A 13788-nucleotide genomic window follows, 5' to 3' on the forward strand; every position below is an offset into this window, starting at 1 on the left:
ATAGATTGAGGGCCCTGCAGACTGAGAGTTACTCCCAGGCAGTTCTGGCCCCGTGTTCACAAAACGATTTTGCATCGAAAATCGATTTTAACTGACATAAATTTTCATTTTTGCCTATCAACTACAATGGAATTCCTTTTTTAATGACAAGCAAAATCGATTTTCGATTGCAAAAAATGTTTTGTGAACACATTGCCAGGTTTAATGCTGTTTGCACATAGCAATTTTCACTTTGCTTCTGGGTGGGAAAGGGTTACGTATCATCATTGCTGTTTGACATAAGCATATCATGGAGTTTATTGCATGCTATAATCATCGATAGCACTCCACTGGTTTTGCTGCACACTAATTATTGCCATGTAGCTTATAAACAAGACATACATGAAAACAAGAGATGTGTTTGTCAGAAACACAATGCCATCTACTGCGCCGCTTTGAAGCCATATATTTGACCTTTGACCTTGAAGGATGACCATGACCTTTCACCACTCAAAATGTGCAGCTCCATGAGATACACATGCATGCCAAATATCAAGTTGCTATCTTCAATATTGCAAAAGTTACGGCCAATGTTAAAGTTTGACGCGAACAAACCAACAAACAAACAGATAGGGTAAAAACAATATGTCCCCCAGTTTAGACTGGGGGACATAAAAACAGGCTATTTGTATGTGCACAAAGTGCATGTGCAGTCCATATAGGTGGATTTGTAATTTATATTTACAATAGAGTTGTTAGAAACATTGAAAAACAACAACTTTGTCACAGACAAAACTGAAGCCCCTACCAGGTGAACTTTGTCCAAGTAAGAACATGATGTCTATAAAAGTTATAAAACTAGCTTAAGTTCTTTTATTCAGATATTATCAGATTTAAATAGCAAGAGAAGACATAAATTTTACTAGAAGCACTTGTGTACCTGTCAGCTATGTGTATAGGCACTAAAGGGAAGTCCCCCAGGCCAGGCATATCAGATATCAGGTGCTGGAAATCTGAAAGAATACATCAATACAACACATGATCACATGATTTGAGGTTAGTAAACTGAAAATAACATTAACGTAACATTACTTGAGCCACTTAATTATAAAATGAGTCGCATGCAATCTGCTGCAAGCGTAGCCCCATACAAGCCTGTGCATTTGCGCAGTCTAATCAGGAGCTTCATAGTCTACTGTAAAGCCACGCAAGGTTACGTGGTCTCATAAGCAGACAGAGTAGCTCCTAGGCCGACTATATTAATGTACAGGCTGGTCTCGAGCCTCCCTGGCAGCATATGGCATAATACCCACTTTCTAGGAGTAGCTCATTTAATGATTTAATTAATAAATAGTTTTACACACAAATATACAAACAAACATAACAAGAGATTGCCAAGCAATATTGTCCCCTACCGGTGAAACTCCACCATTGTCAGTGTTGTTTTTTGTGTGTTTTTTTATATAGTTGTTGCCATAGCAACCAGAATTCTTGACATAGGAACAAAATGAAATGACGTGCACAGGCTTCCTGAAAAGTCCCCAAAAGTGCATCTCAATCGGACAGGCTAACTTTTCCATCAGCCTGTCCGATTGACAGGCACTTTTTCAAAAATTCACCTGACCGAACAGCACGAGTTTATAACAATGTGCAGCCTGTGTATAAGTACACTTGATAAAGTAAAACAAAACACTTGCGTGCTCTAGTGATTACAGTGTATGATGGACAACAGCTTTAAATTCTAGTCAGACTCAAAGGAAAATATATATTTGTATTGGGATTGGATGCATGTAATAGGCTATTTTATAAGATTTATTCGCAATATTGAGGGTTGAAAAAGTCTGGAGACAAAAAGGCCTCACATCAAAATGCTTAATTTACAAAGATTTTCAGAGGAAACTGTACGATTGAAAAGAATCGTGTTTAACTCACCTGTTTAACTCGCAGATTGCAACAAGTCTCTGCTCATGTGCATTCTTGGTTCAGGAGTAAACTGTGATGTTTCTGATGTTTCGATAATCCCGTTTTAAAGTTTACAGTTTCCATTCATATTGATTGTTTTGATATGGCACAGTAATATGTCGGACCAATAAAATCAAAAAAACAACAAAGGGAGAGCACTATTAACAACTAGTGACTCGTAAGTGTTCTTAATGACCAAAAGGCTCGAAATTCAAGAAAAGAGTGATTCTAATGCGGTGTTTTCGTTCTTTTGGCAAGTATTAGACTTTTCGGTATTTAGTCATAACTTTTTTGGCCTTTTCAGGAAGCCTGGGTGCATAATCTCCATATTGCCATCTATCCATGTTTCAAGTTTCATGAAAAAATATGAAGAACTTTTAAAATTATTGCAGGATCCAGAAAAGTGTGACGGACAGAGCGCAAACCATAAGTCCCCTCCGGTTTCACCGGTAAGGGACAAAAATGGCTATGAAAGGATTTTTCAAAGGAGATTCAAAGATTCAACTTAAAATGCATCTTACAAACAAACTTTGAATTTTTTTTGGTCCTTTCTAACCCTAAGTAAATCCATTTTTAGAAATGTGTGTTGAGGGCCTAGACTTTCTGAGAAATTATGCGATTATGGTTCGCATAATAAGGGGCAACTATGGCCATAGAGTTAAATTTCATCAATTCTCTACCACTTAGATAATTTTTGACATGTTGAAGGTTCCATAGAAAACTGAAATATATTAGACTTGAGTTTTAACGGCGTCATTTCACACCATCAGGTACTGATGAGCAACAAACAGCATAAATCTGAACAGACTGCGAGTTACTCATAGGCTGTTGTGGTTTTATGCTGGTTGCATATAGCAGTTTATACTATGCTTCTGAGTGGGAAAGAGTTAGCTTCTGAGTGGGAAAGAGTTAGGTTCTGTGTGGGAAAGAGTTAGCTTCTGAGTGGGAAAAAGTTAGCTTCTGAGTGGGAAAAAAATAGCTTCTGAGTGGGAAAGAATAGCTTCTAAGTGGAAAAGAGTTAGCTTCTAAGTGGGAAAGAGTTAGCTTCTGATTGGGAAAGAGTTAGCTTCTGAGTGGGAAAGAGTTAGCTTCTGAGTGGGAAAGAGTTAGCTTCTGAGTGGGAAAGAGTTAGCTTCTGAGTGGGAAAGATAGCTTCTGAGTGGGAAAGAGTTAGCTTCTGAGTGGGAAAGAGTTAGCTTCTGAGTGGGAAAGAGTTAGCTTCTGAGTGGGAAAGAGTTAGCTTCTGAGTTGGAAAGAGTTAGCTTCTGAGTGGGAAAGAGTTAGCTTCTGAGTGGGAAAGAGTAAGCTTCTGAATGGGAAAAAATTAGCTTCTGAGTGGGAAAGAGTTAGCTTCTGAGTGGGAAAAAATTAGCTTCTGAGTGGGAAAGAGTAAGCTTCTGAGTGGGAAAAAATTAGCTTCTGAGTGGGAAAGAGTTAGCTTCTGAGTGGGAAAGAATTAGCTTCTAAGTGGGAAAGAGTTAGCTTCTGAGTGGGAAAGAGTTAGCTTTTGAGTGGGAAAGAGTTAGCTTTTAATTGGGAAAGAGTTAGCTTCTGAGTGGGAAAGAGTTAGCTTCTAAGTGGGAAAGAGTTAGCTTCTGAGTGGGAAAGATAGCTTCTGAGTGGGAAAAAGTTAGCTTCTGAGTGGGAAAGAGTTAGCTTCTAAGGAAATCCTCACCGAGTGGTGACTGGACGGCTATGTAGGTGGGTCCCCGTTTCTCGTCCTTGTATGCGGACAGCATCCTCTGCATGTTACGGTACACCTGATTGATGTCCTTCTCCAGAGTGTAGTCCAGCTTGTGACCCGCCTCTGGCAGCATTGCCTCGTCAGCTCCCTTCGTTACCCTGGACACCATTTCAACGGTATTTTTTACATCAACCATTTAAAACATTATTTCAGTTGTATCATGCCTGTCAGAGACACTTCGGTCAACAACATTTTTTTTACATCAACCATTTAAAACATTATTTTAGTTGTATCATGCCGGTCAGAGAAACATCTTAACACTCTTCCTGTGTGAGGTGGTTAAAAAGTACTTAGTGCAAACATGTATGGCATAAACTGGCACACCATAAAAATAACATTATGATTCATAAACTACTTGCATTTATTTCACATTTAGTTTAAAATGTTAAGTTGCAATAGTTTCACTCATTTACCAGAGGTTGGTGAGAAGGTCTCGTCATATACTACTTAACCCATTTATGCCTAGTGGACTCTCCCATCCTTCTAAATTGGATCAATTTATTTCCAAAATAAGGGATGTCTAGTATATTTGTTTCTATATTTAGAATATTTCTTACAGAAATTCCTTTAAGCAAACAGCGCAGACTCCGACTCTTGATCTACGCTGTTTGCCAAGGCCTTTTTTCTAGACACTAGGCATAAATGGGTTAAGAAATATTTGTGAAAGAATGAGACATTTTTGACAAAAACTATTGAATGTGGAATCATTCAGTCTTTTTTTTAAATAGGTATTATTTAATATACACACTAGAAATGCTTCCAATAGACACAAAAACCCCTAAATTTTCACAGGTTATAAGAAAAACCTAATACAATTTAAATATCCATAAAATAATGCGCATGTTTACATAATAATAATATTATTAAAAACAATAAATATAAACTGTCTAATCACCAGCAGTTCTATAGCTTTTCGAGTTACACATAACACAAAAATCTGAAAGGTGTCTATAATGAACAGAAAAGAGCAAATTTCTAGTCAGATGACAGGAGTGGGCCTCAAATACATGAATATACTGTAAAATCATTTATATTTGTAGATATTAAATTTCATAGTCCTAAAGACTATTTTGTGAACACGTAAATTCTTGGATTTCTGATTTTGGCCAAAATAACAACAACACACACAAACACAACAAACAAATTATTTGTTGGGATCATAAATTTGTGTATCGTTCGACCCAGAATCCCACGAAAATTAAAGTCCCACTAATAACAATGCAGGGCCAAAAAACGCTTCTTCGCAAGGGACCTCTTTTTCTTCCCCTTAACCAAAAAGGCCCTTTTCCCTACAGAAATTTCTTTAAAATCATGCATTTTTTCTCTAAATTTCCAATCTACCTCAGTATTCCCCAAAGCCATAAATTGTGTCTTTTTTCCCCCGTAAAAAAGGCTGTGGCCCTTTCCCCAAAGTTGGTTTTTTGGCCCTGCAATGATTTTTACCGTAGCAACACCATGTAAACCACACCAATGCATGTAAAGCAGCCTACTTTACATTCCTCTCAGCGTTGAACATGGCATTCAGGTTCGGCATCTGGTCGCTGCGGACTGTATCGACCACAAACACCGTGCCCTTCTTGGCCATGGGGAAGAACAGGCCAAACAGCATCTTGCTGCCACTGTTACCATGGTAACACAAGGATGTGATTCATCATTGTGCAGCAATTAATGCATTATTCAACTTAAATCATATGGTTTTAAAATATATCATTTGATGCTTTTATGCAGACCAGAAGAAAGAATTTTAGAACATTAATACTGTAAAAACAAACATTATTTGCAGACAATATTTTTTTATGATTACATAGCTTACGTACACATTTGAATATTTGAAAAAAGGTCTTAATTGTGAGGTTTGAATAGCTTACATTGTGAGACTGTTACACTTTAATTCTTGACTAGAATGTAATGTATGCATGCCATATTGCATGTTTTTGTTTTTAAAATTGTCAAATTTATTGGGCGAATACTACCTCATTCTAAAAAATATGCGTGCATGCTTGTGAATACTTAAAAACTTTGACTTTATCCCCTACCAGACATGATGATAGAGGTAGAGGTGTTTGATGGATCCCGGCTCCAGGTATGAGAACTGGGCCAGGGTTCGAAACTCCAGGTTCTCTAGGTCAAATGTGTCTGTCTCCTGAAATACACATTCACAGCATGCTTAAACCCACTGATAAACTGACAGCACTGCTAAACTAGCTGCACTGACCAACTGTGACAGTTATGAAAACTAAACAAACATTTTAAAGGGAAATCATGCTCATTGATATATGTTTTAATCCAAGTGCATTTACGTTCAAATACAACACCATACTTGGGTATAAAATATTGCACACTTTAAATTGACATATGGTAGTCAAAAAATAGGAAGTTAAGAAATAGTCTGTTTATTAGCCAGACTGTATCTGAAACAAGAGTGCCAAACTGTCACAAGATACGCCCGTTCGAAGGTTTTGGACACCATGCTCAATGCTTGAAAGTGTCCTCAAGACCTAGTTATTGACCTGGCATGACCCATATTTGAACTTGACCTAGATATCACTTAGATGTAACATCTGACTAAATTTGGTGAAGATCAGATGAAAACTACTTCAATTAAAGAGCGGACAACATGCTTAATGCTTGAAATGCACTATGTGACCTCGTTTTTGACCCGGCATGACCCATGTTCGAACTTGACCTACATATCATCTAGACACAACTTCTGACCAAATTAGGTGAAGATCAGATGAAAACTACTTCAATTAGAGAGCGGACACCATGCTAAATGCTTGAAATGCACTAAGTAACCTCGTGACCTAGTTTTTGACACGGCATGACCCATATTTGAACTTGACCTACATATCATCTAGACACAACTTCTGACCAAATTTGGTGAAGATCGGATGAATACAATTTGAATTAGAGTCCGGACAAAGTGGCGCCGTTGAAAATGCACTAATTGACCCTATGACCTAGTTTTTGACCCGGCATGACCCATATTCGAACTTGGCCTATATATCAACTAGATGCAACTGCTGACCAAGTTTGGTGAAGATCGGATGAATACAATTTGAAATAGAGTCCGGACAAAGTGGCCCCTTTGAAAATGCACTTATTGACCCTATGACCTAGTTTTTGACCCGGCATGACCCATATTCGAACTTGGCCTAGATATCAACTAGATGCAACTGCTGACCAAGTTTGGTGAAGATCGGATGAATACAATTTGAAATAGAGTCCGGACAAAGTGGCCCCTTTGAAAATGCACTTATTGACCCTATGACCTAGTTTTTGACCCGGCATGACCCATATTCGAACTTGGCCTAGATATCAACTAGATGCAACTGCTGACCAAGTTTGGTGAAGATCGGATGAATACAATTTGAATTAGAGTCCGGACAAAGTGATGCCTTCCGCCCGCCGCCCGCCAAGGGGTTTCACATAATACGTCCCGTATTTTATACGGGCGTATAAAAAGTAAAAAACAACTAGAAGAGACAAATACACCTACACTGCTTTCAAAACTATGTTGAGCGAACAAACACTCTGGAATATGTGGGTAACTGTGGATGATAAAATTGTCTTGCACATCTACATTTTTATGGAGATTACATGTAAAGTTTCAATTCAATCGCTTTACAAAACAAACTGAAACATCAGTCAGTTCGTACAACAGTGTGACTACAACATACCCTCTGACTGAATGGGTTTAAAAAAGTCAAATCTAACTGCAACAAACAAGTAAAACCATAAACACTACTTTCCCTACCCAACTTACCCTTCCAGCCATCTGCTTGGAGAAGTCTCGGTTCACCATGGTTACGCAGCCAAGCTTCACGAGTGCTCGGAAGAGTAGCGGGACCTGAGTCTCATACACGCCCTCAATGTCTGGTGAGGAGAGGTCAGCGCTAATCTCGTTGATATGCTCCTCATAGATATCCTCGGGTACCGAGTACTCGTACAGGTTCATCACGGGGTGTGACCTGGGCAACGTCTTGATCACCTTCCTCCACACTGTGACAGAGGAAAATTAATGTGTTGTGTTTTATGTTGCTTTTTCTATTAAGCTGTGTGTGCCAGAAAGTCTTTTACCAAAAAAGCAAGAATATTAACAAATCCACCTAAACTACATTGAGAATTATTAAAAAATTGTCAGTTTCGGGCTTCTTGAAAATATATATTAAAACAAATTAAAAAAAAAAAATTCATTTTAATTTTTAAATACTTACCTGCTATCTAATAGCTACCTTTTCCAAGGTGGGTTAATTCACACGGAAAATTCTGGAGCCGGGAGCAGGCCACCCTGTCCCATACACCAAAACTAGATCAAGCTAGAACATAGTTCAATGCAACCTTAGTCTAAACCGGAACTGGAAACGGTGTCCACCATAAAATCAATCTTCTTTTAATATATCTAAAATATTAGTCGAAGAGCGGGTTGGGCGGTGGGACTTACCAATAGCAGGTAAGTATTTAATAATTAAAATGAATTTAACTTGAAAAATTTGTTTTAATAGCATAAATACGTTACCTGCTATCTAATAGCTGAATTTGCAGCTGCTGTGGGAAGGTTCGCATTTATCTCCCCATCACAGCAGAGCCCGTGTACAGGGTTATCAGCCAAAGATTGTAGTATCATGTCCTCAGGTAATCTTCGTTAGTACGGTATTTGTACTTATATATCACGGATATGAGTAAGTAAACTATGCCATAGAAGACACTACCGTTTGTGCAACCACAACAGGGCCCAACATATACAAATTGTCTTGTTGGCACTGAGAATGAAGATAAAAAGAGGAAAAGGTGGTCTGATTCTTCCAGAAAGCAGCTTGGAGCACGTCAGAGAGTGGGGTGTGATTAATATACGCCCACGAAGCCGATAAAGCTCGTAATTCATGCGGTCTGATCTTAAACAGGGATGAATCCCTAGATGAAAGAGAAGAGTAAGCCTTTTTATAGTCGAGGCTACCCAACGAGAAATAGTAGCCGCAGACACATCGCCCCCCCCCCTTTTAAGGGAATGAAGAGTCTCTTGCGAGAACCTCGAATAGACTTAACTCTGTTGAGGTAGAACTTCAAAGCCCTGACTTGGCATAAAAGTCTCTCTTCATCTTCATGTCCACAAGTTCTAGAAAGACTTGGGACCTTGAAGGGTTTAGAAGCCATAGAGGGGAGTTGATTTTTAGCAAGGAAACCTGGCTGACACAACAAAGTGACGGAGCCATCGGAGGAATCAAAACGAAGATGGCCATCTTCGATAGAAAGAGCATGAATTTCACTTCTCTGTTTGGCTGAAGCTATAGTAAGAAGGAAAATGGTCTTCCACTGTAAAGAAGCTTGCTCAAGAGGTTCATAAGGAGCCTTAGTAAGCAAACAAAGAACGCAAGCCAAATCCCATTTAGGGGTAAGGGAACGAGAAACAGGATGTTTGAGTTCCATGGCTCAGATCAGTTCCGAAATGGCTGGGTCAGCACAGACTTGTGATGACTTACAAAAAGCCAATGTATGCGAAATCATAGATTTGTATCCTTTGATGGAGCTAAGAGACAGTTTCTTATCATCAAAAAGATATATGAGAAAATCCGCTATGCATCTAGCAGAGGGATTGAGGGGATCAATTTTCCCTCGAATACACCAGTCAGAGAAGAGCTTCCAGCGAACATCATAGACTGTTCTGGTGAATTATCTCCTTGCAGAGGCAATGAGTGTGGAAGCCCTGACAGAAAAAAAGTTTCTTCTGCAGGGATTGCCTGATAATGGCCAGACGTGTAAGTGGAACATGTTTGGATCCGCATGAAGTCTGCTTCTCTGAGATAGGAGATCTGACCTGTGAGGAAGTTTCCTGGAATAGTCGCACATGAGACTGAGAAGGTCGTTGTACCAGGATCTCCTGGGCCACCAAGGGGCGACCAGGAGGATCCGGCAAGAGCTCACCCTGATCTTCGCCAAGATTTGGGGAATGAGAATGGGTGGGGGATAGGCGTAAGCATCCAGTTGGTCCCAGGCGAACAAAAGCACGTCTACCGTCCACGCTGCTGGATTGTAGACTGGACTCATGTACAGGGGAAGTCTGTGGTTGTCTCTGGTCGCAAATAGAACGACTATAGGATAACGGAACGTGAGAAAAATCTGGTCAGCCACTTCCTCATGATGTGTCCACTCTGACGGAAGTAAATGATGTTTGCGAGACAAACTGTCTGCCAGGACATTGAGATGACCTGGTATGTGTTTGGCCAGAAGGTAGATGTTGAGGCTCTTGCAAAGAATGAATAAATTCTTGGTTTCCAGATACAGGGAGTGTGAGTGTGTTCCCCCGTGCCTCGATGTAAGCCACGACTGATGTGTTGTCTGATGACACCATCACACAGTCCCGAAAATGTGATTGGAAATGAGATACAGCTAGAAAGACTGCTCGCATTTCGAGATTGTTGATGTGCAGGTGATACTCCTGAGGAGACCACAATCCTGAGATTATCAGGCTGAGTGGTTCCAGGTGAGCACCCCAACCTTCCCTGCTCGCATCCGTAATGAGATGTAATGACGTTGTGGGGGAAGAAGCGGTACTCATGCCATGAGTCTCCTCGTCTAGCCATCACTGAAGATGGGGAACTAAGATCAGGAGGATTGGAATCTGTGTTAGCAGATTGTCCAGAGACCATTTCCAACAAGCACTTCTCCTAGATGCCATCTGTTTATATGTCAAGTTTCAAGTAAATCCCTTCTGAAGATTGAGAGTTATGCTCCAGACAAAAAATTACTTTGAAATTATATAAAAGGGGAGATAATTCAAAAAGTAATGTAGATAGAGTTATGGTTCTTGGTCACTGCACTTCTCCTAGTTGCCATCTGTTTATATTCTAAGTTTAAAGTAAATCCATTGAATAGATTTGGAGCAATGCTTTGGACAAAGTTTAGGACGCACGCACAGACGTACGGGACCAATTACCATATCCCCTCCAAATTTTTTTTCGGCGGGGATAATTAGACAGCGAACACTTAATACTGACTGACAGACAAGCTCACTCCTATATACCTCCCTAAACTTTGTTTGTGGGGTTATAATAAGAAACTTTGGCCTATGAAAACTGTTGAGATTTTCTAATACTCTAGTCTATCATATTTCAGGACAGGTACTGCCTTTATCAATTTGACAGCTTAGAGTGTTTTACCTTCAGTAGTAAACATATTAATATTATTTAAAATACATATTTTCTTATATCTGGAATTCAGTATGTATGTTTATTATCCACATATCTCCATATCAACAGTACTTGTATCTATCTGTAGCATTTTGATTCATAATGGCAAAGTTTGCCAACTGTAGTTTTTGATAACAAAGTTTAACACTTGTTCTTCAAAATACTGAATTGAAATTTAATGAAGATGTCTTATTTATCAATTAATATTGACTACAAAATCTGAGATGCAGAGGAGTATTCAATTAAGTATAGACAGACCTAGATGGTGCGCTTTAACTTCCTGATTTGAGACATGTTCAACTCTGTAGTAGATGCCTTTATCTTGAATAAAGTGCAATTTAGGATTCTTATGCTTGCAAGTTTGTTAAATCAGTTATAAACACAAGAGTTCCGCGGTCGGAGATGACCGCATTGAAGCCGGATTTTTTATTTAAATGACAGGAAAGTACCTTTCGTGTTTTTGTCAATGCAATACTTAAATTACTGAAATATTGTTCAAAGGTCAAAATGAAATGTTCTAGGTCCAAGCATACCAAAGTTATAACAATTTTAACATTTTAACATTGAAGGTCACAGTGACCTTGACCTTCAAATGAATGACATTGAAATGAGCAGTGGTGATCTTCTAGTACTGGCCAACCTTTATGTCAAGTTTGAAGACTCTAGGTACAAGCATACCAAAGTTATAACATGGAATAAGAACTTTAACATTTTTACCTACCAAAGTTATAAGAACTTTAACATTTTTACATTCAAGGTCACAGTGACCTTGACCTTAGAATGAATGACCTTGAAATGACCAGTGGTCATCTAAGTGTGCTTGCAAACCTTCATGTCAAGTTTGAAGACTCTATGTCCAAGCATACCAAAGTTATAACAATTTTAACATTTTAACATTTAAGGTCACAGTGACCTTGACCTTCAAATGAATGACATTGAAATGACCAGTGGTCATCTTCTAGTACTGGCCAATCTTTATTTCAAGTTTGAAGACTCTAGGTACAAGCATACCAAAGTTATAACATGAAATAAGAACTTTAACATTTTTACATTCAAGGTCACAGTGACCTTGACCTTCAAATGAATGACCTTGAAATGTCCAGTGGTTACTTACTAGTTCTGGCCAACCTTCATGTCAAGTTTCAAGACTCTAGGTCCAAGCATACCAAAGTTATAACAACTTTAACATTTTTACATTCAAGGTCACAGTGACCTTGACCTTCAAATGAATGACCTTGAAATGTCCAGTGGTTACTTACTAGTTCTGGCCAACCTTCATGTCAAGTTTCAAGACTCTAGGTCCAAGCATACCAAAGTAATAACAACTTTAACATTTTTATATTGAAGGTCACAGTGACCTTCACCTTCAAATGAATGACCTTGAAATGACCAGTGGTCATGTGTTAATCCTGGCCAACCTTCATGTCAAGTTTGAAGACTCTAGGTCCAAGCATACCAAAGTTATACCATGAAATAAGAACTTTAACATTTTTACATTCAAGGTCACAGTGACCTTGACCTTCAAATGAATGACCTTGAAATGACCAGTGGTTACTAACTAGTTATGGCCAACCTTCATGTCAAGTTTCAAGACTCTAGGTCCAAGCATACCAAAGTTATAACAACTTTAACATTTTTTATATTGAAGGTCACAGTGACCTTGACCTTCAAATGAATGACCTTGAAATGACCAGTGGTCATCTGTTAATCCTGGCCAACCTTCATGTCAAGTTTGAAGACTCTAGGTCCAAGCATACCAAAGTTATACCATGAAATAAGAACTTTAACATTTTCGAGCACGCCGCCACCCCGCCCGCCCGACAACATCAATCTATAAGCCGAGATTTTTTCGAAAAAAATCCGGCTAATAACAGTTGATAAACAAGAGATGTTTGTCAGAAACGCAGTGCCCCCTACTGCGCCGCTTTGAAGCCATATATTTGACCTTTGACCTAAAAAGATGACATTGACCTTTCAGCACTCAAAATGTGCAGCTCCATGAGATACGCATGCATGCCAAATATCAAGTTGCCATCTTCAATATTGCAAAAGTTATGGGCAATGTTAGTGTTTTCGAACAGAAGGACAGACTGACTGACTGACATACGGACTGACAGACAGTTCAACTGCTATATGCAACATTACCTGGGGCATACAAATGCTCAGGGAGAAATGTAAAATTCAATAAATCTTAGTAAGACAACTTGAAACAACCAATTGCAGGACTATGCTTGATAACTGTAAATAGCATGTGTCACAATACAGTAAGAAAATAGTTGCCCCCAATATTATCAGCAAAATATTAAGCTAACTATACAAAGGTCTTTTTGCAACTCTACTATGGACTTTGTACTTCAGAGCATATTTACACTGAGTTGTTGGCTTAAACGCGCAACATAGTTTAACGATTTATCTATTCGGAAAGGTTAAGTTAAGAATATGGGTTAATGTTCTAATTTAAAACTGTACGTGTAATAATAAATACTCATTATTTTAATATGGATGAGATCATGATGACAGTGGAAGCATAGCATTTCATAAAGAAGGACAGCTCACAATATCTATTGTAAAAAAGCTCATAATATCTATTGTAAAATGGCAGCAGCTTTGGTGAGAGACTATGATTGTGGAGGTTGCGAAAGTAGACAAATTTATATAAGTGCAGATTATTTTTGTTCAACGTGTACAAAGTTTTTCTGCCGAACATGCATTGATCCTCATGATAAAATATATTCAAACCATTCTAAGTATGGAAGGAGAGAAACAAATAGATGGCCTCTTACAAAGACAATGGAGGATTTGCTAATGAACTGTGCTGTCCATAAAGAGAAGAAACTGAAAATGTTTTGTCAGGACCACAGTCAGCTGTGTTGCACTGATTGTGTTTTACTGAATCACAGGTAAGTCACAGTCATG

At 38.7% G+C, this 13788-nt stretch overlaps 3 protein-coding genes and 2 long non-coding RNA genes across 9 annotated transcripts in view; 3 read left to right on the top strand and 2 right to left on the bottom strand.

Annotated features, from left to right (window-relative positions):
* The window catches only part of LOC127860121 (uncharacterized), a 252862-nt gene that overhangs the window by 233114 nt on the left and 5960 nt on the right, over positions 1 to 13788 (top strand). For 2 of the 3 annotated variants that reach the window (XM_052397963.1, XM_052397961.1), the window contains exon 2: positions 13298 to 13772. Coding sequence is in view for 2 of the 3 variants with exons in the window: in XM_052397961.1 (XP_052253921.1) it covers positions 13468 to 13772 (305 nt within the window). In the remaining variant the exon portion in view is untranslated. Of the gene's footprint in view, positions 1 to 13281; positions 13773 to 13788 lie in introns of those variants that run through there. The other variant, XM_052397962.1, reaches the window with a different exon arrangement.
* The window catches only part of LOC127860122 (39S ribosomal protein L40, mitochondrial-like), a 250497-nt gene that overhangs the window by 133860 nt on the left and 102849 nt on the right, over positions 1 to 13788 (top strand). The window lies entirely within an intron of this gene.
* Positions 1 to 13788, bottom strand: part of LOC127860117 (DNA polymerase epsilon catalytic subunit A-like) — a 131222-nt gene that overhangs the window by 34052 nt on the left and 83382 nt on the right. The window contains exons 32-36 of the mRNA XM_052397948.1: positions 7452 to 7687; positions 5722 to 5828; positions 5176 to 5304; positions 3617 to 3783; positions 920 to 992 (exon numbers count right to left, since the gene is read on the bottom strand). Of these exons, the coding sequence (XP_052253908.1) occupies positions 920 to 992; positions 3617 to 3783; positions 5176 to 5304; positions 5722 to 5828; positions 7452 to 7687 (712 nt within the window). The remainder of the gene's footprint in view (positions 1 to 919; positions 993 to 3616; positions 3784 to 5175; positions 5305 to 5721; positions 5829 to 7451; positions 7688 to 13788) is intronic.
* Positions 1 to 13788, top strand: part of LOC127860134 (uncharacterized) — a 58420-nt gene that overhangs the window by 11176 nt on the left and 33456 nt on the right. The window contains exon 4 of the long non-coding RNA XR_008039610.1: positions 11930 to 12219. This is a non-coding gene — a long non-coding RNA (uncharacterized LOC127860134). The remainder of the gene's footprint in view (positions 1 to 11929; positions 12220 to 13788) is intronic.
* On the bottom strand, positions 11736 to 12741 carry LOC127860132 (uncharacterized). The gene is made up of 2 exons (XR_008039608.1): positions 12538 to 12741; positions 11736 to 12236 (listed from the first exon to the last, which is right to left on the bottom strand). It is a non-coding gene; the product is annotated as an uncharacterized LOC127860132 (long non-coding RNA).

This window comes from Dreissena polymorpha, chromosome 15 (assembly GCF_020536995.1).
Source record: "Dreissena polymorpha isolate Duluth1 chromosome 15, UMN_Dpol_1.0, whole genome shotgun sequence".
In the NCBI taxonomy this organism is placed as follows: Eukaryota; Metazoa; Mollusca; class Bivalvia; order Myida; family Dreissenidae; genus Dreissena; species Dreissena polymorpha.